Source organism: Sus scrofa, chromosome 6, assembly GCF_054392235.1.
Source record: "Sus scrofa isolate SSC_HxYL_T2T_F1_AM1 chromosome 6, Sscrofa_HxYL_maternal_Yorkshire_Landrace_v2.0, whole genome shotgun sequence".
NCBI lineage: Eukaryota > Metazoa > Chordata > Mammalia > Artiodactyla > Suidae > Sus > Sus scrofa.
In genome coordinates, this window is record NC_139388.1 from 79,641,024 (window position 1) to 79,657,003 (window position 15,980).

Sequence of the window (15,980 nt, forward strand, 5' to 3'; positions counted from 1 at the left end):
AGCTGGAAGCTGGTCCTGGAGTCAGGAGGTCAGGCATGGGGCAGCTGGCCCTTCTGCGTCTGCTGAACAACCGGCTCAGCACCAAACCAGCCGGCACAGCACGGAGCCACCAGAGCAAAGGCTGCTACATGAAAGCATCCTTCTCCCGGTGTTCCAGCCCTGGAAAATTCCATTCGTGACCTAGAGGAGTGCAAGGGAGAAGCTGGCCTGTTCTGTTCCTGAGCAGGTCGGAGCTAAAACAGGGACGTTTTGGAGGACATGGAAGAGAACCAACCCATGGGCTGAAACCCCAGGCCAGGGCCCTTAGGCCCCGGACCTAAAGCGGGTACACACCAGGCAAGATGTAAATGGAACCAAAGGGAGGTGGCAAGCAGGGGCCTGGGCCAAACCAGCCTCTGAGCTGTCTTCTCTCTGCCGTGAAGGCCGTGTGAGCTGACCCGAGGGGGGTGGGGGGTGGGGTGCATGTGAGCACATTCACCTCCTGTCCTCAGGAGCTCTGGGTGAAATGCCTCCCAAGCACAGAAAGGGAGGGCCCACCAGGGCCTCCTCAGTCAGCTGCAGCACAATGGCCTTCAGAATCAGGCCCAAACCTTTCCCTCCTGGCAGTGGGCCTGGGCCCTTCACCTTCACCAGGAGCCAACCTGAAAACCGAGCTGGGAGGAACTCTCTCCCAGGCTTCGAAATGACTGGGGAGCCTCAGCAGAACACCTCCCCCACCCCGAGCTACAGAGCTGTTCGCAGGCCCCTGGGCTGGAGACTGCTGCAAGCAGGGCCCTCTAGCCCAAAAGCGATCTGACTTGCTGGGAAGATAAACGTGAGAAAAGACTCCTGGCCAACAGGGTGGAGGGGACCTGCCAGCTCAAAGATCAGGTGATTACTGGCCTTGCCTGGAGCCAAGGCCGCAGCAAGGCCTTGTGCGGCCACACCCCCAACGCTCCCAGGGAAAGGCAGCCAAGCCCAGGTCTCCTGGGTGGACACGCGGGGGCTGGGGGGAGCTGTCTCCAGAGGCCAGGGGGGTGGGGGGTGGGGGGGTAAAGGTCCCTGGAGAGCCTGGATGGTGGCAGTACCTCCAGGCCCCCACCCGCCCCCAGCACGGGGAGCAGCTGTGAGCCATGAGTAATGTTTTCCACCCGAAGCTAACCGCGGTTTTCCGTGCGAGATGCCCGCCCAGAAGTGGGCTCCTCCCCAAACGTGGGTGTCGGGAGGAGAACACCAGAGGCTTCTGGAATCCCTCTGAGGCAGCCTCTGAAGCTGTTCCAACAGAGAAACAGCCCTAAAAGAGCATCTGTTCTGACAAAATCAAAGAATGGAAAGAGAGAAAACGGGAAAGGACCCAGGGAGGGAGAAGCGGGGAGCAGGCAGAGGGCTGGGAGGAAGGAAGAGAAGAGGGGGCATCTCCACACACAGATTGGCAGCACTAAACTCTGCTCACAAGCCCATCCTGTGACCGCCCTGCAGTGCGAGGGCCCGAGAGGCCTGCAAGTGCTAAACGGCCCCTTCTGTCTGTGGGCAGCGCTGTGGCTCTTCTGACGGCTCACCCCCAGGGCCAGGCGGGGCGCAGGGCCCCAGGCTGTCTTCACCCACTCCCGTCCACCAGCAGGCTGCCTGCTAGAAAGCTCCAACAGCCCCTCTCTCCCCAGGGTGATGCGGTGAGCGGGTGAGGGGCCTGCTGGCGGGTCCTCCCCTCCGAAAGGCTGGGCAGGAGCTGGGGGGCCCCATCTCCGGACCTGGTGAATGGCTCTTGTGTGACGTGCAGGCCTCTGGCCGCCTCTTCCACACGCCACACTGAAAGGACCCCGCCAAGATCTGGCCGAGCTTAGAGGGGACCAGGACAAGAGGTGAGTGTGGGGCAGGAGGCACCTGCCTGGGCCACACCGAGGGACACGGGGACGCCAGAGGCAGGCCGCTAAGTGGGAGCTGCCCATTCTGAGGAGACGTTAAACACAAAAATAAGATCAGCAGCCAGTCGACTTCTGGTTACCCAGGCTGGGGATCAAGTGGCAGCCCGCCCATGGTTGCGGGGCCCGTCACTAAGCACAACTGGGGGGAATCTTCCCCCTCATTTCATCTTGCTTCAAGGGCACTACGTGTGGGCCTTAGTTAAAGCTGCTTCTGGGAGTTCCCTGGTGGCCTAGCAGTTAAGGATCTGGTGTCTCGTCACTGCTGTGGCACGGGTTTGATCTCTGGACCGGAAACTTCCATATGCTGTGAGCGTGGCCAAAAATAACTCCAAAAGCTGCTTCTAAGAAAAATCCTAAAATCTTAGCTTGACAGAAAATGCAAACAGAACAAGACCTCAGAGCCCACTGAGCCTACAGCCCTCATGTTAGAGGCTTGCCCACAAGGAGCCCGGCATGGCCTTCTGACCAACTCTCTCTTTTTTCTGTTTTTGGCTGCCTGACCAACTCTTGCCTGTGAGCAGGCACCCTCTGTCACATTGCCACCTGCTCGGTCAACTTCCCTGATGAATGGGGCAGACCTCGGTGTCAGAGCTGGGATACTCTCGTGAGGACCAGTGGCCTGGGCGGACACAAGCCCTGGCTGACCTCGCAAGGAATTCACTTGGGAATGGAAACATGAGGGACCTGGAGAAGCCCCACAGCGACACGGACACGGACAGCATGGGCACGGTCTCCGAGGCCAGCCGCCGACCATCCTTCCCATCGGACTGCACCTGCCATCGGATCCAGCTGAATCTGGGTGGCCCTGTGATGACTCTGCCCAACAGGAGGCAGTGACTCTCCAAGCCTGGCCCTTTAGAGGGCTGGAAGATTCTGCTTTGCTCTCTTGGAACCAACCCAGACACCCTGCTGCAGAGATGTTCAGGCACTCCTGCGGGGCAGAGAGGACACACGGAGGGGCCCTGGAGGAGACGTCACCGTGCCCAGGCCATGCGAGGAAGAGCTGAGAGACCCCAGCCGACGGCACCGAGGCTTCAGCCCAGCCACCGGCTCAAAGCTGGCCCGTGAATGACCTCACCACCTCGTGGAACAAAAACAACTGCCTGGTCCACCCACAAAATGGGGAGAAAGAATAAACTGCTGATGGTCGAAGCCACGAAGTTTGGTGGTAGCTTCCTTCAGCCAGAGATACAGATGGTAAAACCGTAAAGAAAAGGGAATGCTTAGCAACAACCACCACCTCAGGATAACGTTTTCTCTGGATACAGAAGGCAGCACAATCAGGGGCTTCGAAGACCGAGGCGTGCTCTGTTTCTTTATTCAGACACACACAAGATCTACTATTTAAACACATGCTTTTCCTATATTTTAATATGTGAACTTTTTTCAAAATGAGCAAAATTTGTAATAGGAAGAAAGTGAGGTACAGGTGGCACACTCAATCCAGGCAGAGAAAGAGTCGCTTTCAACTGTGCTCCTGGCACCATCACCGGCACTGTCCTGAGGAGCGGAAAGAGCCACAGAGGCTGACGGGAGTGGGACTGGGGGAAGGGGGGCTGCTGCAAAAACAACGCAATCCCTCTCAATTTGCCTTTCGGTTCCAAAACACCCACAAAGAGACCACCGACGTGAGAAAGGGTTCTCCTTGGGTTGTGAAATCCACTCTGATCAGTTCAACAAAACCTGAATCCCAGTCCCCTCCAGCAACAACAAAATGGCATTTACGGAGTGTCTTCGACATGCCAAGCGGCACGGTGCCAGGCATGGGACAGCCCAATCTCCTGCCAACCAACGGCACAGCTGTACCGGGCACCAAGTCCCACACTGCTGCCTCTAAGACTCAGGGACTTGAGAGGCAGTTCAGCACCACGGAGGCAGCAGAACCTCTGGGGCCAAGTCCGGAAGGGCCCATATCCAGGTCCCGCCACCTACCACACCCGCAGGTGACCTCCAGCAAAGTTCCTCTTCGGCAGAACGGGGCTGCCAGGACTGCTGCCCATGTTCGTTACAGGATTAAGCTAGGTAATGGGGGCAGAGGGCCTGTCCAGGGGGTGGCACGTGGTGAGCCCTCAGCAAACGACTGTTACCAGGAAGCAGAGAGGCAGACTTTTTTTTTTTTAAGCCAAAGACCACATCAGATGGTTTCTACACAGCTTTTTCTCCTGGGCACCTCGGGTGTACTCAATAACTATTTGGTGACTTGAACCTTGTTTAGACGTTGTAATCATAACCCATTATTCCTTCTAAATGCCATCTGGAAAAATCCCAGAGCCCAATTAACATTAGGAGAAGGAGGGGCACTGGGCAAAAACCACTCAGGGCAATTTTCTCTGCTGGAGAAGCACTTTATATTGAACAACTGTTCTGTAAACCCCGTGAGTACTCCCGGCTGAAGGCTGGAGCGCCTGCCCAGAGCTCTAAGTGGGTCCACAGAGTGCCGCTCCATCTCAAAGTCAAATGGGCACCTGTCAAACATGAAATATTACCCAGGTTATTAGCAGGCACTAAACTGCAGCCATGGTTTCCACACTGCTGCACAGAGGGAAGCTATTAAGTCAGGAAACAACTGGCTACCAGCAGGAGACGCTGATCTTGACAAACAGCCGCGCCGGTTCCCAGAATGTGCTGCGCCAGCTGCAGGACAGGACAACGACACAGCCAGCCAGGGGCCTTGAGGCACCTGAGAGCAAGAGACAGGGATCACCATTTGGTTTCTAGTCACTCAGCATTCCTGGTGGCTGCTGCACACAAGCCAGTACACACACACTCAGGCCAAGGAAATGGGAGTTTGCAGCAGGCCAGCCCTGCAAACATGAAACCTACTTGCTCAACCCCACCAACCTACCCAGTGTGACAACCCCGTCCCTTTCCAGTGTAATGTGGCAGGGACACAGATATTAACAAAACCAGCCCTTCCGGCACTTTCCTCCTTGCCCAGCAAACACAGCTCTTCTATTAAGCTTGTGTTTCTCAAACTTATAAAATCAATTTTCCTGGGAGCTGCCGTTGTGGCTCAGTGGTAACGAACCCAACTAGTATCTGTGAGGACTCGGGCTCCATCTCTGCCTTCGTCCAGTGGGTTGGGGATCCAGCATTGCGGTGAGCTAGGATCCTGCATTGCTGTGGCTATGGTGTAAGCTGGCAGCTACAGTTCCGATTCAACGCTAGCCTAGGAACTTCCATGTGCTGTGGGTGCGGCCCTAAAAAAAATAATAATAAAATCAATTTCCCTTTCAGATAAACATACAAACCTGACTCAGCCCTTCCCAGCAGCCCCAAATGCTGATACTTCATCTTCTAGTGGATTGCAGCCCCACCCTGAAAATCACTGCTTCCCTCTACATAATCCTTCCAGCCAAGATTTGGTAACATTTTCTTTGCTGAAGTGTATGTTATAAAAACACTGATTTTTTTAAAATCTAAAAATAATGTCTAAATATAAAATTAAATTGTGATACTGACTTTGCTTTTCAAACTCTACAACTTCCACTATCTCTAAGATAGAACCATACTTTTTTTTTTTGGCTTTTTAGGGCTGCATGTGTGGCATATGGAAGTTCCCAGGCTAGGGATTGAATCAGAGGTACAGCCACTGGCCACAGCCACAGCCACAGCTACAGCAACACAGGATCAGAGCCGCATGTGCAGCCTACACCACGGCTCATGGCAACCAACGCCAGATCCTCAACACACTGAGCAAGGCCAGGGATCGAACCTGTGTCCTCATGGAACCTAGTTGGGTTTGTTATCACTGAGCCATGGAGAGAACTCCCCTCCAGAACCACACTTCAGAAGAGGGAGCGGGCATCCTGTAGACCCCTGATGGAGCCCGCTGCTCGAAGAACGTGGCTGAGTGGGAAGGCTGCATGGCCCTGAAGAAGCTGTGTCCTGTGTCCCAGCACCTGTGCCAGTTTTGAATGCATTAGGCCAGTACTTGTTCTGGGGACTCTTGAAACTTGATGCAGGGTAATTAATTAAATTAAGGGCCTTGCTACCAGAGACAGAATCAGAGCATGTGGGGTTTTGCGTGAGGTCTAATCATTCTCCCAACATTCCCCCTGTTCTCCTGGCCCAATATTCCCTGAGCAGTGGTGGCATACTTCCACAGCCTGAAATGACACTGGCAGGTGGCCTTCCCTACCAAGTTTAATAAGCTCATTGCTGGGTGGGACTACATCTGTCTGCTTCCTTCCAGCTGTTTATAGCACCTACCCCAGGACCTTGCTGTCAAATCAAGTTGGGGAATAGGTGGTATAAGGTGGCCTCCTGGCCTTGTTGAATATGACTAAGTCAAGGTCAAAATATTCTGTGGGCTTTTACAAAATGATCACTGTACTTCTGGTGCTTGTTTGTTTTTTGTTTTTAGCTCCACCTGTAGCATATAAAAGTTCCTGGGCCAGGGAAGAAAAACGTACCACAGCAGTGACAATGCCATATCCTTAATGGCTAGGCCACCAAGGAACTCTTAGTTCTTGTTAATTAAAAAAATAATAAAAACCACTACGGAAAATGAATTTCTAGGAGTTCCCTTGTGGCACAGCGGGTTAAGGATCCACCACTGTCACTGCAGTGACTCAGGTTGCTGCTGTGGCGTGGGTTTGATCCCTGGCCCGGGAACTTATGCATGCTGTGAGCATGGCCACGAAAATAAGAGAAAAAGAATTGCCAGTCTATATCAATCACAAAGCATCTCTATGTATTTGAGAAACAATACTCAAGAATGAGACTCTCCCCAACATAGAGAAGCAACAGCTCCGTGGTGTGACACAGGTGCACAACTACTCCACGGACCGTGTTCCCCTCTCGGGGTCCTCGATCCACAAACCAAGAAACAGATAATAAAACAGAAACCAAAGAATTTCACAAACATTGAAAGAGCATCTACTCTGTGCTTGCCTTAGGTACAATATTAGTGCTTTGAGCCCAGTGGGGAAGACGAGTAATAAATCCATATGATACATAATGTCACATGCTAAGTGCTGAGAAGAAAATCAAACTAAGCTGAGGCAGAGGCTACTTACTATCTAAGAAGAGGGTCAAGGAGGACCTCTCTGAGGAGGTGACATTTAAGCAAAGACCTGAATGAAGTGAGGAGCAAGCCATGCCACCGTAAGCCCAGGGACCATAACAGACACAAGGAAGAGCAAATGCAAAGGCCTGAGGCAGGTGTGACCCTGGCAAAGGGGCCACTTAGGGCAGCAGCAGAGGCTGAGATCACTCCAGGTCTTAAGAGGCAAGTTAGGCTTTAAGAGTTTCTTCTAAGCATTCTGGGATGCCCTGGGAGGGCTGAGAGCAGAAGAGTGACTGCAAGGGGACCAGAGTGGACATAGGAACACCAGGAAAAAAGCAAAAGATGGAAGTGGTCTCTACGAAGGTGGAGGCAGAAGTAGTCAGATATGTTTTGGTGGAGCCAACATAACTGGCTGGTCAAGCAGATGTGGGTTGTGAGAAAAGAAAGGAGTCAGGATGACATAAAAATGTGAAGCCTGATAACTGCCCTTCAACAGATGAATGGATTAAGAAGATATGGTATATATACACAACAGAATACTACTCAGCCATAAAAAAGAACAAAATAAGGCCATTTGCAGCAACATGGATGGAACTAGAGACTCTCATATTAAGTGAAGTCAGTCAGAAAGAGGCAGAAAAATACCATATGATATCACTTATATCTGGAATCTAATATATGGCACAAATGAATCTACCTACAGAAAAGAAACAAATTCAAGGACATGGAGAACAGACTTGTGGTGGCCAAGGGGAAGGGGGAGGGAGTGGGATGGACTGGGAGTCTGGGGTTAGTAGATACAAACTATTGCAGTTGGAGGCATAAACAACGAGATCCTGTGTAAAGCACAGGGATCTACATCTAATAGCACAGGGAACTATATCTGATCACTTGTGATAGAAGATGATGGAGGACAATGTGAGAAAAATAATCTATACATTTGTATAACTGGGTCACTTTACTGTATAGCAATTGACAGAACACTGTAAGTCAACTATAATTTAAAAAAAGAAAGAAAGAAAGAAAATGTTTAGCTGAGAAACTGGCCAAGTGGTGATGCCACTTACTGAGGTGAGGAATGATGGTGGGAGCAAAGGTTTAGTTGGGGGAAAGCGGTAGTTCTGTTTTGGCCAATTACAGTTGAGATGCCTACAGCAGGGATGGGGATTAAAGTCACAAGATGGAACGGACCTCCATGGGATGAATACTGGAGAGAGAAGACCAATGGACTCAGACACAAGGGACATGCAAGTGAATCCTGGCTCCAATCTTTCCAGGGGCGGGAGGTCCTCAGGCAAGCTTCTCTGAGTTACAGACCGCTCATTTATGCAACTGGAGAACCATCACATACACAGTGACTGCAAGGATTTAAGAAGGTAAATAACAGGAGGTTCCCAGGCTAGGGGTACAACTGGATCTATAGCTGCCAGCCTGCACCATGGCCACAGCAACGCGGGACCCAAGCCACGTCTGTGACGTACTCCACAGCTCACGTACACCACAACTCCCAATAACAGGAAATACTGCACAAATACTGGCAAAAGTAGAATTAGATATTATTTCTCTGAAACAAGTCTGACTGGTACACAGTTAAACAAAAAATAAAAACATGAATTAAAACACTCACTAAAATTAAACTAAGACTAGTTGTAGCGAACTAGTGAACTCCCTTTACCAGTGAATCACATGGCTCCTCTGGGACAAGGCAGCTGATCAAGCCTCAGGAAGGCAGTTGGAGAACAAAGGAGTCAAAGCCTGGTCCAAAGTGACAAAAAAAGCACATGGACTTTTGTTCCCATTTGGCTTTAAACTTCTGCTGTCAGGCCTTTGTTAGCGTGCAACTTAGGGCAGAAAGCCTGAGCAGACGCATGCACTCGGGTTAAATACAGATGGGCTTAGGGTCCACCCTTTGCATGTGGTGGACTGAGGGGACTGTGCAGTGGACAGTACCTCAGTCACCTGCAGAGCACTACCTAGCACGGGTGCCCTGCTGGCAGCTGGTGGCTCCAAGGGGAAGAAGGCCAGGACCATCTGGGGACCCACCCTCTGGAACCTTCTTCGGAATGGCCCAGACTCTGTCACTACTGACTGATGAGTGCTGAAAGGGCGCCACCAAATGCCACCCTGGAAGGATGTGGTGTGCAGCACAGCTACAAAGACACACGAACAAAGGCAGGAAGGACGTCCAATGAGAGGTCAGCACAAGCAACGGTCTGGGTGTGTGACAAGGAACGGTGTGCACGCCTGGGGACCGGGCTGGGGGAGAACTGCACACTTCGGCATGACGAGAGCAACGAGTGAGTGGAGAGTGAGGTGAGAAATGCAGCTGCAGGGACAGGCTGGAGGCCTCCCCCATCACCCCAGGGCTTGCAGCCCTAGCCCACGTGAATCATGCCAGGGGTTTAAGCAAAAGAGGGCCACGATTGGACTCCCACTTCCGAAAGGCTGCTCTGGCTCATGAGTAAGAATAGGCTGAAAGAGGGAGAGGAGACGCAGAAAAACAACTGAAGAAGTCTTACAGAGCTGGACCCTCAGGATGCAAAGAAGGTGACAGTGTCACCACCCCCCGCCCCCCACAACTGCCAGCATGGGAAGGGTTTGGCTGGTGCCCAGAATCCAACCTTTCTGAGCAGCCTGTGCAAGGGGCCCTCCTGCTGATTATTATAACATCCTTCGGAAGTTTTAAGCACTTCTTCTTTGAGCGGCTCAATGTCCTTAACATTTAGCACCCGATCCTTCCTGGGAGAAGCTGGGCCATGCTGTTGGTTCAAAACCACAAGAATTCCTATCTCTCACTCACATTTAAAAGAAAAATGCTCACGTCTCTGGAGGGATATAGAAGAAACTGTATGGGGGTGCCCTCAGGGCAGCAGAGGAAGGGAGGAAAGGAGTTACACTTTTTTTTTTTTTTTTTTTTTTGTCTTTTTGCTATTTCTTGGGCCGCTCCCGCGGCATATGGAGGTTCCCAGGCTAGGAGTCGAATCGGAGCTGCAGCCACCAGCCTACACCAGAGCCACAGCAACGCAGGATCCGAGCCGCGTCTGCAACCTACACCACAGCTCACAGCAACGCCGGATCGTTAACCCACCGAGCGAGGGCAGGGACCGAACCCACAACCTCATGGTTCCTAGTCGGATTCGTTAACCACTGCGCCACGACGGGAACTCCAGGAGTTACACTTTCCACGCTATATCCTTTCTGGGTTTCTGGGCTTTGTCGGATCATTTGTAAATGTTTTCTATTAAAATACTACAACTGAGAAAGCAGGAGCTCCCTTGTGGTGCAGTGGGTTAAGGATCCCGTGTTATCACTGATGTGGTGTGGGCTTGATCCCTGGCCCATATGCTAAGGGCATGGCCGGCGGGGGGGGGGGGGGTGGCGGTTAACAGAAAACTGAGAAAGTAAAACAAAGAGAGAAGGGAAGAAAGAAAATGTCTGCAAAGTCAGAGCTTCTTTGTTTCTACTCATCATAAAACCTTTCAGACATTTTCCATAAGACCTAGTGACTAAAAACTTCTCAACAGGAAAAAATTTCTCATAAGGGAAATGGAACATGATGGTAATTTGCACAAAGAATGTGTCACTTGGGAAATCTTGATGAGCAAAAATTCCTTAAGGGGTCAAAACTGAAAATCCCCTAGAAGAGCAGCTGGGAGCCTTTTCCAGACCCAGATGAACCACCTCCGCAGCACGACGGCGCTGAAGGCCTCTCCAGGGAGCGTCTCACACACACAGTTCTGCAAGCGACTCCCCAGACCCAGTTAAATCTCTTGCCTTGGAATCCAGTCAAAGGTAGGTAAGTCCCTTGGGCAAGAGTACTTAAATCCCTGGACCTCTATGTCCTTTCTGTAAAACGGGGGTGATAATAAAAGTTCCCACTTCAGAAGTCCCCATTGTGGCGATGCGGTAACGAGCCCGACTAGTATCCATGAGGATACGGGTTTGATCCCTGGCTTTGCTTAATGGGTGGGGGATCCGGCACTGCCGTGAGCTGCAGTGTAGGTCGCAGACGTGGCTTGGATCCCACATTGCTGTGGCTGTGGTGTAGGCTGCCCGTTGTAGCTCCAATTCAATCCCTAGCCTGGGAACTTCCCTATGCCGCAGGTGCGGCCCCAAAGAGCAAAAAAAAAAAAAAAAAAAAAAAAGTTCCCACTTCATAAAGTTGCTGTCAGCCACCATCATTCTTATTACATATAAACCCTCACCAGCAACAATGATCTAACACAATGCTTTCCTCCCTGCCCCTCTCTTCTCATCAGTATCCAAGCACCCAAGACAGATAAAGCTTTGACCGGGAAAAAGACCAGGAAAAGGCCCTGCAAACTGCAATGCTTCCACTCAACAGTAACTGGAAGACAAGCCTCATATGTGACAGCAAAAGCTACCTTCTGTCTACAAAGAACACGACGACTGTGGAGGAGTAACTCGGCTTCCACTGAGAAAAGACAGATCGTGGCAATTTCAAAGGATGGATTAGCTGCCCCATGGAACTAAGATCAAGAATCCAAACCAAAAGAAAAAAGTAGGTTGAATACTAATTATTTGGAGCTGGATTATGTGGACTTCAATGCAGCACGTGCTATTCACGTGACTGACTTCTTCTAGGTTTGTTTCCTCATTAGGATTAGTGACTGCCAAGGGCCGTTCTACCACTAAGATTTGATAAATGTTGAGTAAATGATTTCATTAATAAGACTGCCAGATTACAAATGCATATATTTGAAGTATAACAGATACCCTGTGAATGACAATAAAGTGAGATATTTCCCTAGCATTCAGCAGATGTTTTTTTCAATCTAAAACTTCCCCTATGTTGGAAATAGTTCACGGCCATGAACTCTATAGGACGCGAACATCAACTATGAACGATATATGAATATATATAAACTACATAAGCCAGCATCAAATTGTACATTTACTATTCCAAAGAAGATTAAACCAAAGTTAATATTTTGTAAAACTTGACTGAGAAAAACTAAATTAGTAAGAGGCTATTTCAGGGGACTATTTTGAGAGACCTCAAAAACTTAAGGTACACCTGGATAAAAAAGTCAAGAATTCAATGTCTCGATTTCCAATGATTTCTTAAAACTCCTGGCCTCATCAAATCCAGAGGCTGAGGGTTGCTCCAGAATGGAGTTTTTGGACAGCGGTCCCGGGAGGATTAGAAGCAGCTCAGGGAATTCCCATTGTGGTGATGCGAAATGACTGACTAGTATTCATGAAGATGTAGGTTCAATCCCTGGCCTTGCTCAGTGGGTTAAAGGATCTGGCGTTGCTGTGAGCTGTGCTGTAGGTCACAGATGCGGCTTGGATCCTGCATTGCTATGGCTGTGGTGTAGGCCAGGGGCTGTAGCTCCGATTCCAGAATGGGGAACTTCCATATGCCACTGGTGAGACCCTAAAAAGCAAACAAAAGAAAGCAGCAGCAGCTCAGGCCCCAGCGCTGGCCCTTGAAGAAACAGTGCTACTGACCTCCAGCCCCTGAACCCCCAACCTGCAGCAGTGTGAATCAGCAAAGCTGCTGGAAGCCTTTTAACGGAAGACTTGCAATGTTGGCGGGTTTTCAGCCAGCCACTTTGAAGTGCGAGCTTCTGAGAGAAACTTGGAAACCACCCCAAGTGCTGCCTGGTTTGTGGCCCAAAGGCAAGCAGGCTGAGTGAGAGACAGAGACACAGAGAAAGAGAGACAGAGAGCAGGAAGCAGACCAACCTCAAGGGGCCTCCTTACAGGGGCCACGGTGGGGAAGTGAAGGCACACGATCTTAATTCTTAGGGATATGAAAGACTGGTCAGAAATCTGAATGTTCTGTTTCATTCACATCTCTACCCGTATCTTCTCAGTTTCTCAAATGCAAATATAAACTGGGGGAAAATATTTAGAGCCTATACGGAAAGTAAGTGCTAATAGTTCTGATACATAAAAGGCTCTTAAAATTAATCAACAGTGAAAACATATAGCCACATAAGGCTTGCAGACGAATGTTTACTTATTCATAAGTCAAAAGGTCAAAACAGCCCAAATATCCATCAGCTAATGAGTGGATAAATAAAATGTGGCATATCCATAAAATGGAGTATTATTTGACAATAAGAAAGTACTAATAACGCGCTACAACCTGAACAAAGCTTGAAAATACTGTGCTACGTGAAAGAAGCCAGCCACAAATTGCATGGTTCCATTTATATGAAACGCCAAGACTCCACAATGATAGAAAGTGGCTGCCTAGGGCTTGGGGGATAGAGATAAATAAGAAGTGACTGCTAACGGGTGGTGGGTTTCTTCTGGGGATAATGAAAATGTTTTGGTGATGACAGTTGCACAGCTCTGTGAATAAACTAAAAGCTATGGAATTGTACACCTAAAACAGGTGAATTGTATGGTATGTGACTATCTCAATGAAGCAGTTGTTAAAAATTAATCAACAAGAAAAAAATCTTCCAACAGAAAAATGAGTCAGAGTAATGAACAGGCAATTCACAAAAGAAATAATCAGTGGTCTGGGAGTCCCTGTCGTGGCCCAGCAGAAACGAATCCGACTAGGGACCATGAGGTTTCAGGTTTGATCCCTGGCCTCGCTCAGTGGGTTAAGGATCCAGCATTACCGTGAGCTGTGGTGAAGGTCACAGATGAGGCTCGGGTCCTGAGTTGCTATGGCTGTGGTGCAGGCCGGTAGCTATAGTTCTAATTCGACCCCTAGCCTGGGAACCTCCATGTGCCGCAGGTGTGGTCCTAAAAAAAAAAAAAAAAAGAAAAGACAAAAATATCAGTGGTCAACATACTCTATATAGAAAACAGATGTTCAACCTCACTAACAAGCAAGGAAATATGAATAAGCACAAGTTACCACTTCCAGTTTCAAGCTGGCAAATATTAGAAAGACAGTTTCGGAGTTCCCGTCGTGGCGCAGTGGTTAACGAATCCGACTAGGAACCATGAGGTTGCGGGTTCGGTCCCTGCCCTTGCTCAGTGGGTTAATGATCCGGCGTTGCCGTGAGCTGTGGTGTAGGTCGCAGATGCGGCTCGGATCCTGAGTTGCTGTGGCTCTGACGTAGGCTGGCAGCTACAGCTCTGATTGGACCCCTAGCCTGGGAACCTCCATATGCCGCAGGAGCGGCGCAAGAAATGGCAAAAAAAAGAAAGACAGTTTCCACTGTGGGCGAAAAAACATGTCCCCAGTGAGCAGGAGCACAAGGGGGTATTCTGTGTCGGATGGAGGGCAGGCTGTAAATACCATGCAAATTCTTTTTTTTTTAATTTTTTTTATTTTTTGGCAGTGACAACATTGAATCCTTAACCACAAGGTCACCAGGGAACCTCGATACCCTGAAAATTCTAACTGCACTCACTGTTCAGGCACAAAGTCATGCTTGGATGTGAGCAGCTGATCGGACAGCTCACCATACAGAGGTCTGACTGGTACCCCACTGAGCTGTGAGGAAACCATGGATCCTGGGGAAGGTCTGTGGGTGGAACTGTGTCCAGAGAAAACACAGCCTTTCCAATAATAAGATCCACCATCCTAAACACTTGAGGGAGGTGGCGGGCATGAGAAATAGAAGGCTTGTCGTTGCCCAAGGGCAGCAGCACATGGGGAGCACACCTCTGATACAGGCCACCAAGAGGTGACTGGAATCACTGCTGTGACAACCTGCCTGCACAGTGTTTCCAATATACATGCCACCTCATCGACACCCACAATAATCCCCTGGGTGAGTTTTAGTACCATCACTCCTGTTGTGCCAATGAGCAAAATACAGCTCAGAGGGGCTGTCACCTGACCCAGGTCCACCAACATGCCCAGATTCAAGGCCAAAGTCTACTTCACTCTATAAGGTGTGCTCTTTTCACTATAAACAAGGACAAAACTCCCACAGACAGACATGGAATTCTGGGTTCACCAGATCCTTAGTCTGTCCCAAAAGGGCAAATTCTGTCATTAATTGGCATTTATCAACTCCCTTTCTTTATATTAATGAGTGTTATGAAATATGTTATAGGAGTTCCTGTCGTGGCTCAGTGGTTAATGAATCTGACTAGCATCCATGAGGATGCAGGTTCAATCCCTGGCCTTGCTCAGTGGGTTAAGGATCTTTCATTGCTGTGAGCTGTGGTGTAGGTTGAAGAGGCGGCTCGGATCCTGCCTTGCTGTGGCTGTGGTGTGGGCCAGTGGCTACAGCTCCGATTTGACCCCTAGCCTGGGAACCTCCATATGCCACAGGTGCGGGCCCAAAAAGCAAAAAAAAAAAAAAAAGTTATTAAAAAAAAAGCCAGAAATAAACATTACTAAGACTTAGTTCTAACCTTCAGAGTCTGCTGCTGCCAAATGAAGCACAAAACTGTAACTGAAAAGAAACTGAAGCATCTTAATTTCTGGAAGCATGGTACACCAGGTACCCTGGCTGACGCTCACTACACACAGCTATAAATGCTGAGAAAAATTGTAGGACAACTTTTTTTTTTTTTTTTTTGGCTGCACTCGCAGCACGTGGGAGTTCCGAGGCCAGGGATCGAATCCACACTATAGCGGAGCCCAGCAGTGACAAGGCCAGATCCTTAAGCCACTGAGCCACCAGGGAAATCCCTGTAGGACATCTTTTAAAATGAATCAACTACTATTCAACATAGTGTTGGAAGTCTTAGCCACAGCAATCAGAGAAGTAAAAGAGATAAAAGGAATCCCAACTGGAAAGGAAGAAGTAAAACTATCACTATTTGCAGATGACATGATGCTATACCTAGAGAATCCTAGAGACGCTACCAGAAAACTGTTAGAGCTCATCCAGGAATTTGGCAAAGTCACAGGATACAAAATTAATACACAGAAATCAACGGCTTTTCTATATACTAACAATGAAAGATGAGAAAGAGAAATTAGGGAAGCAATCCCATTTACCATCACATCCGAAAGAATAAAATACCTAGAAGTAAACCTACCTAAAGAGACAAAAGACCTGTACTCTGAAAACTGTAAGACACTGATGAAAGAAATAAAAGATGACACAAATAGATGGAAAGACATACCATGCTGTTGGATTGGAAGAGTTAATATTATCAAAATGACTATA

General features: G+C 49.2%; 1 protein-coding gene and 2 long non-coding RNA genes across 14 annotated transcripts in view; 2 read left to right on the plus strand and 1 right to left on the minus strand.

Moving 5' to 3' along the window:
* The window catches only part of ZBTB17 (zinc finger and BTB domain containing 17), a 36,641-nt gene that overhangs the window by 9,095 nt on the left and 11,566 nt on the right, over window positions 1–15,980 (minus strand). For 4 of the 12 annotated variants that reach the window (XR_014807117.1, XR_014807122.1, XM_021095395.2 and 1 more), the window contains exon 3: window positions 4,476–4,581. The exons of 4 other annotated variants lie outside the window; for them this stretch is intronic. Coding sequence is in view for 1 of the 8 variants with exons in the window: in XM_021095395.2 (XP_020951054.1) it covers window positions 4,476–4,581 (106 nt within the window). In the remaining 7 variants the exon portion in view is untranslated. Of the gene's footprint in view, window positions 1–4,387; window positions 4,582–15,980 lie in introns of all 12 variants that reach the window. 4 more of the 12 variants (XR_014807119.1, XR_014807121.1, XM_084962959.1 and 1 more) reach the window with 1 other exon arrangement.
* LOC146402575 (uncharacterized) lies at window positions 607–4,898 on the plus strand. The gene is made up of 3 exons (XR_014807141.1): window positions 607–870; window positions 1,641–1,838; window positions 2,423–4,898. It is a non-coding gene; the product is annotated as an uncharacterized LOC146402575 (long non-coding RNA).
* LOC146402576 (uncharacterized) lies at window positions 9,875–13,268 on the plus strand. Its single transcript, XR_014807140.1, has 2 exons — window positions 9,875–10,704; window positions 11,172–13,268. It is a non-coding gene; the product is annotated as an uncharacterized LOC146402576 (long non-coding RNA).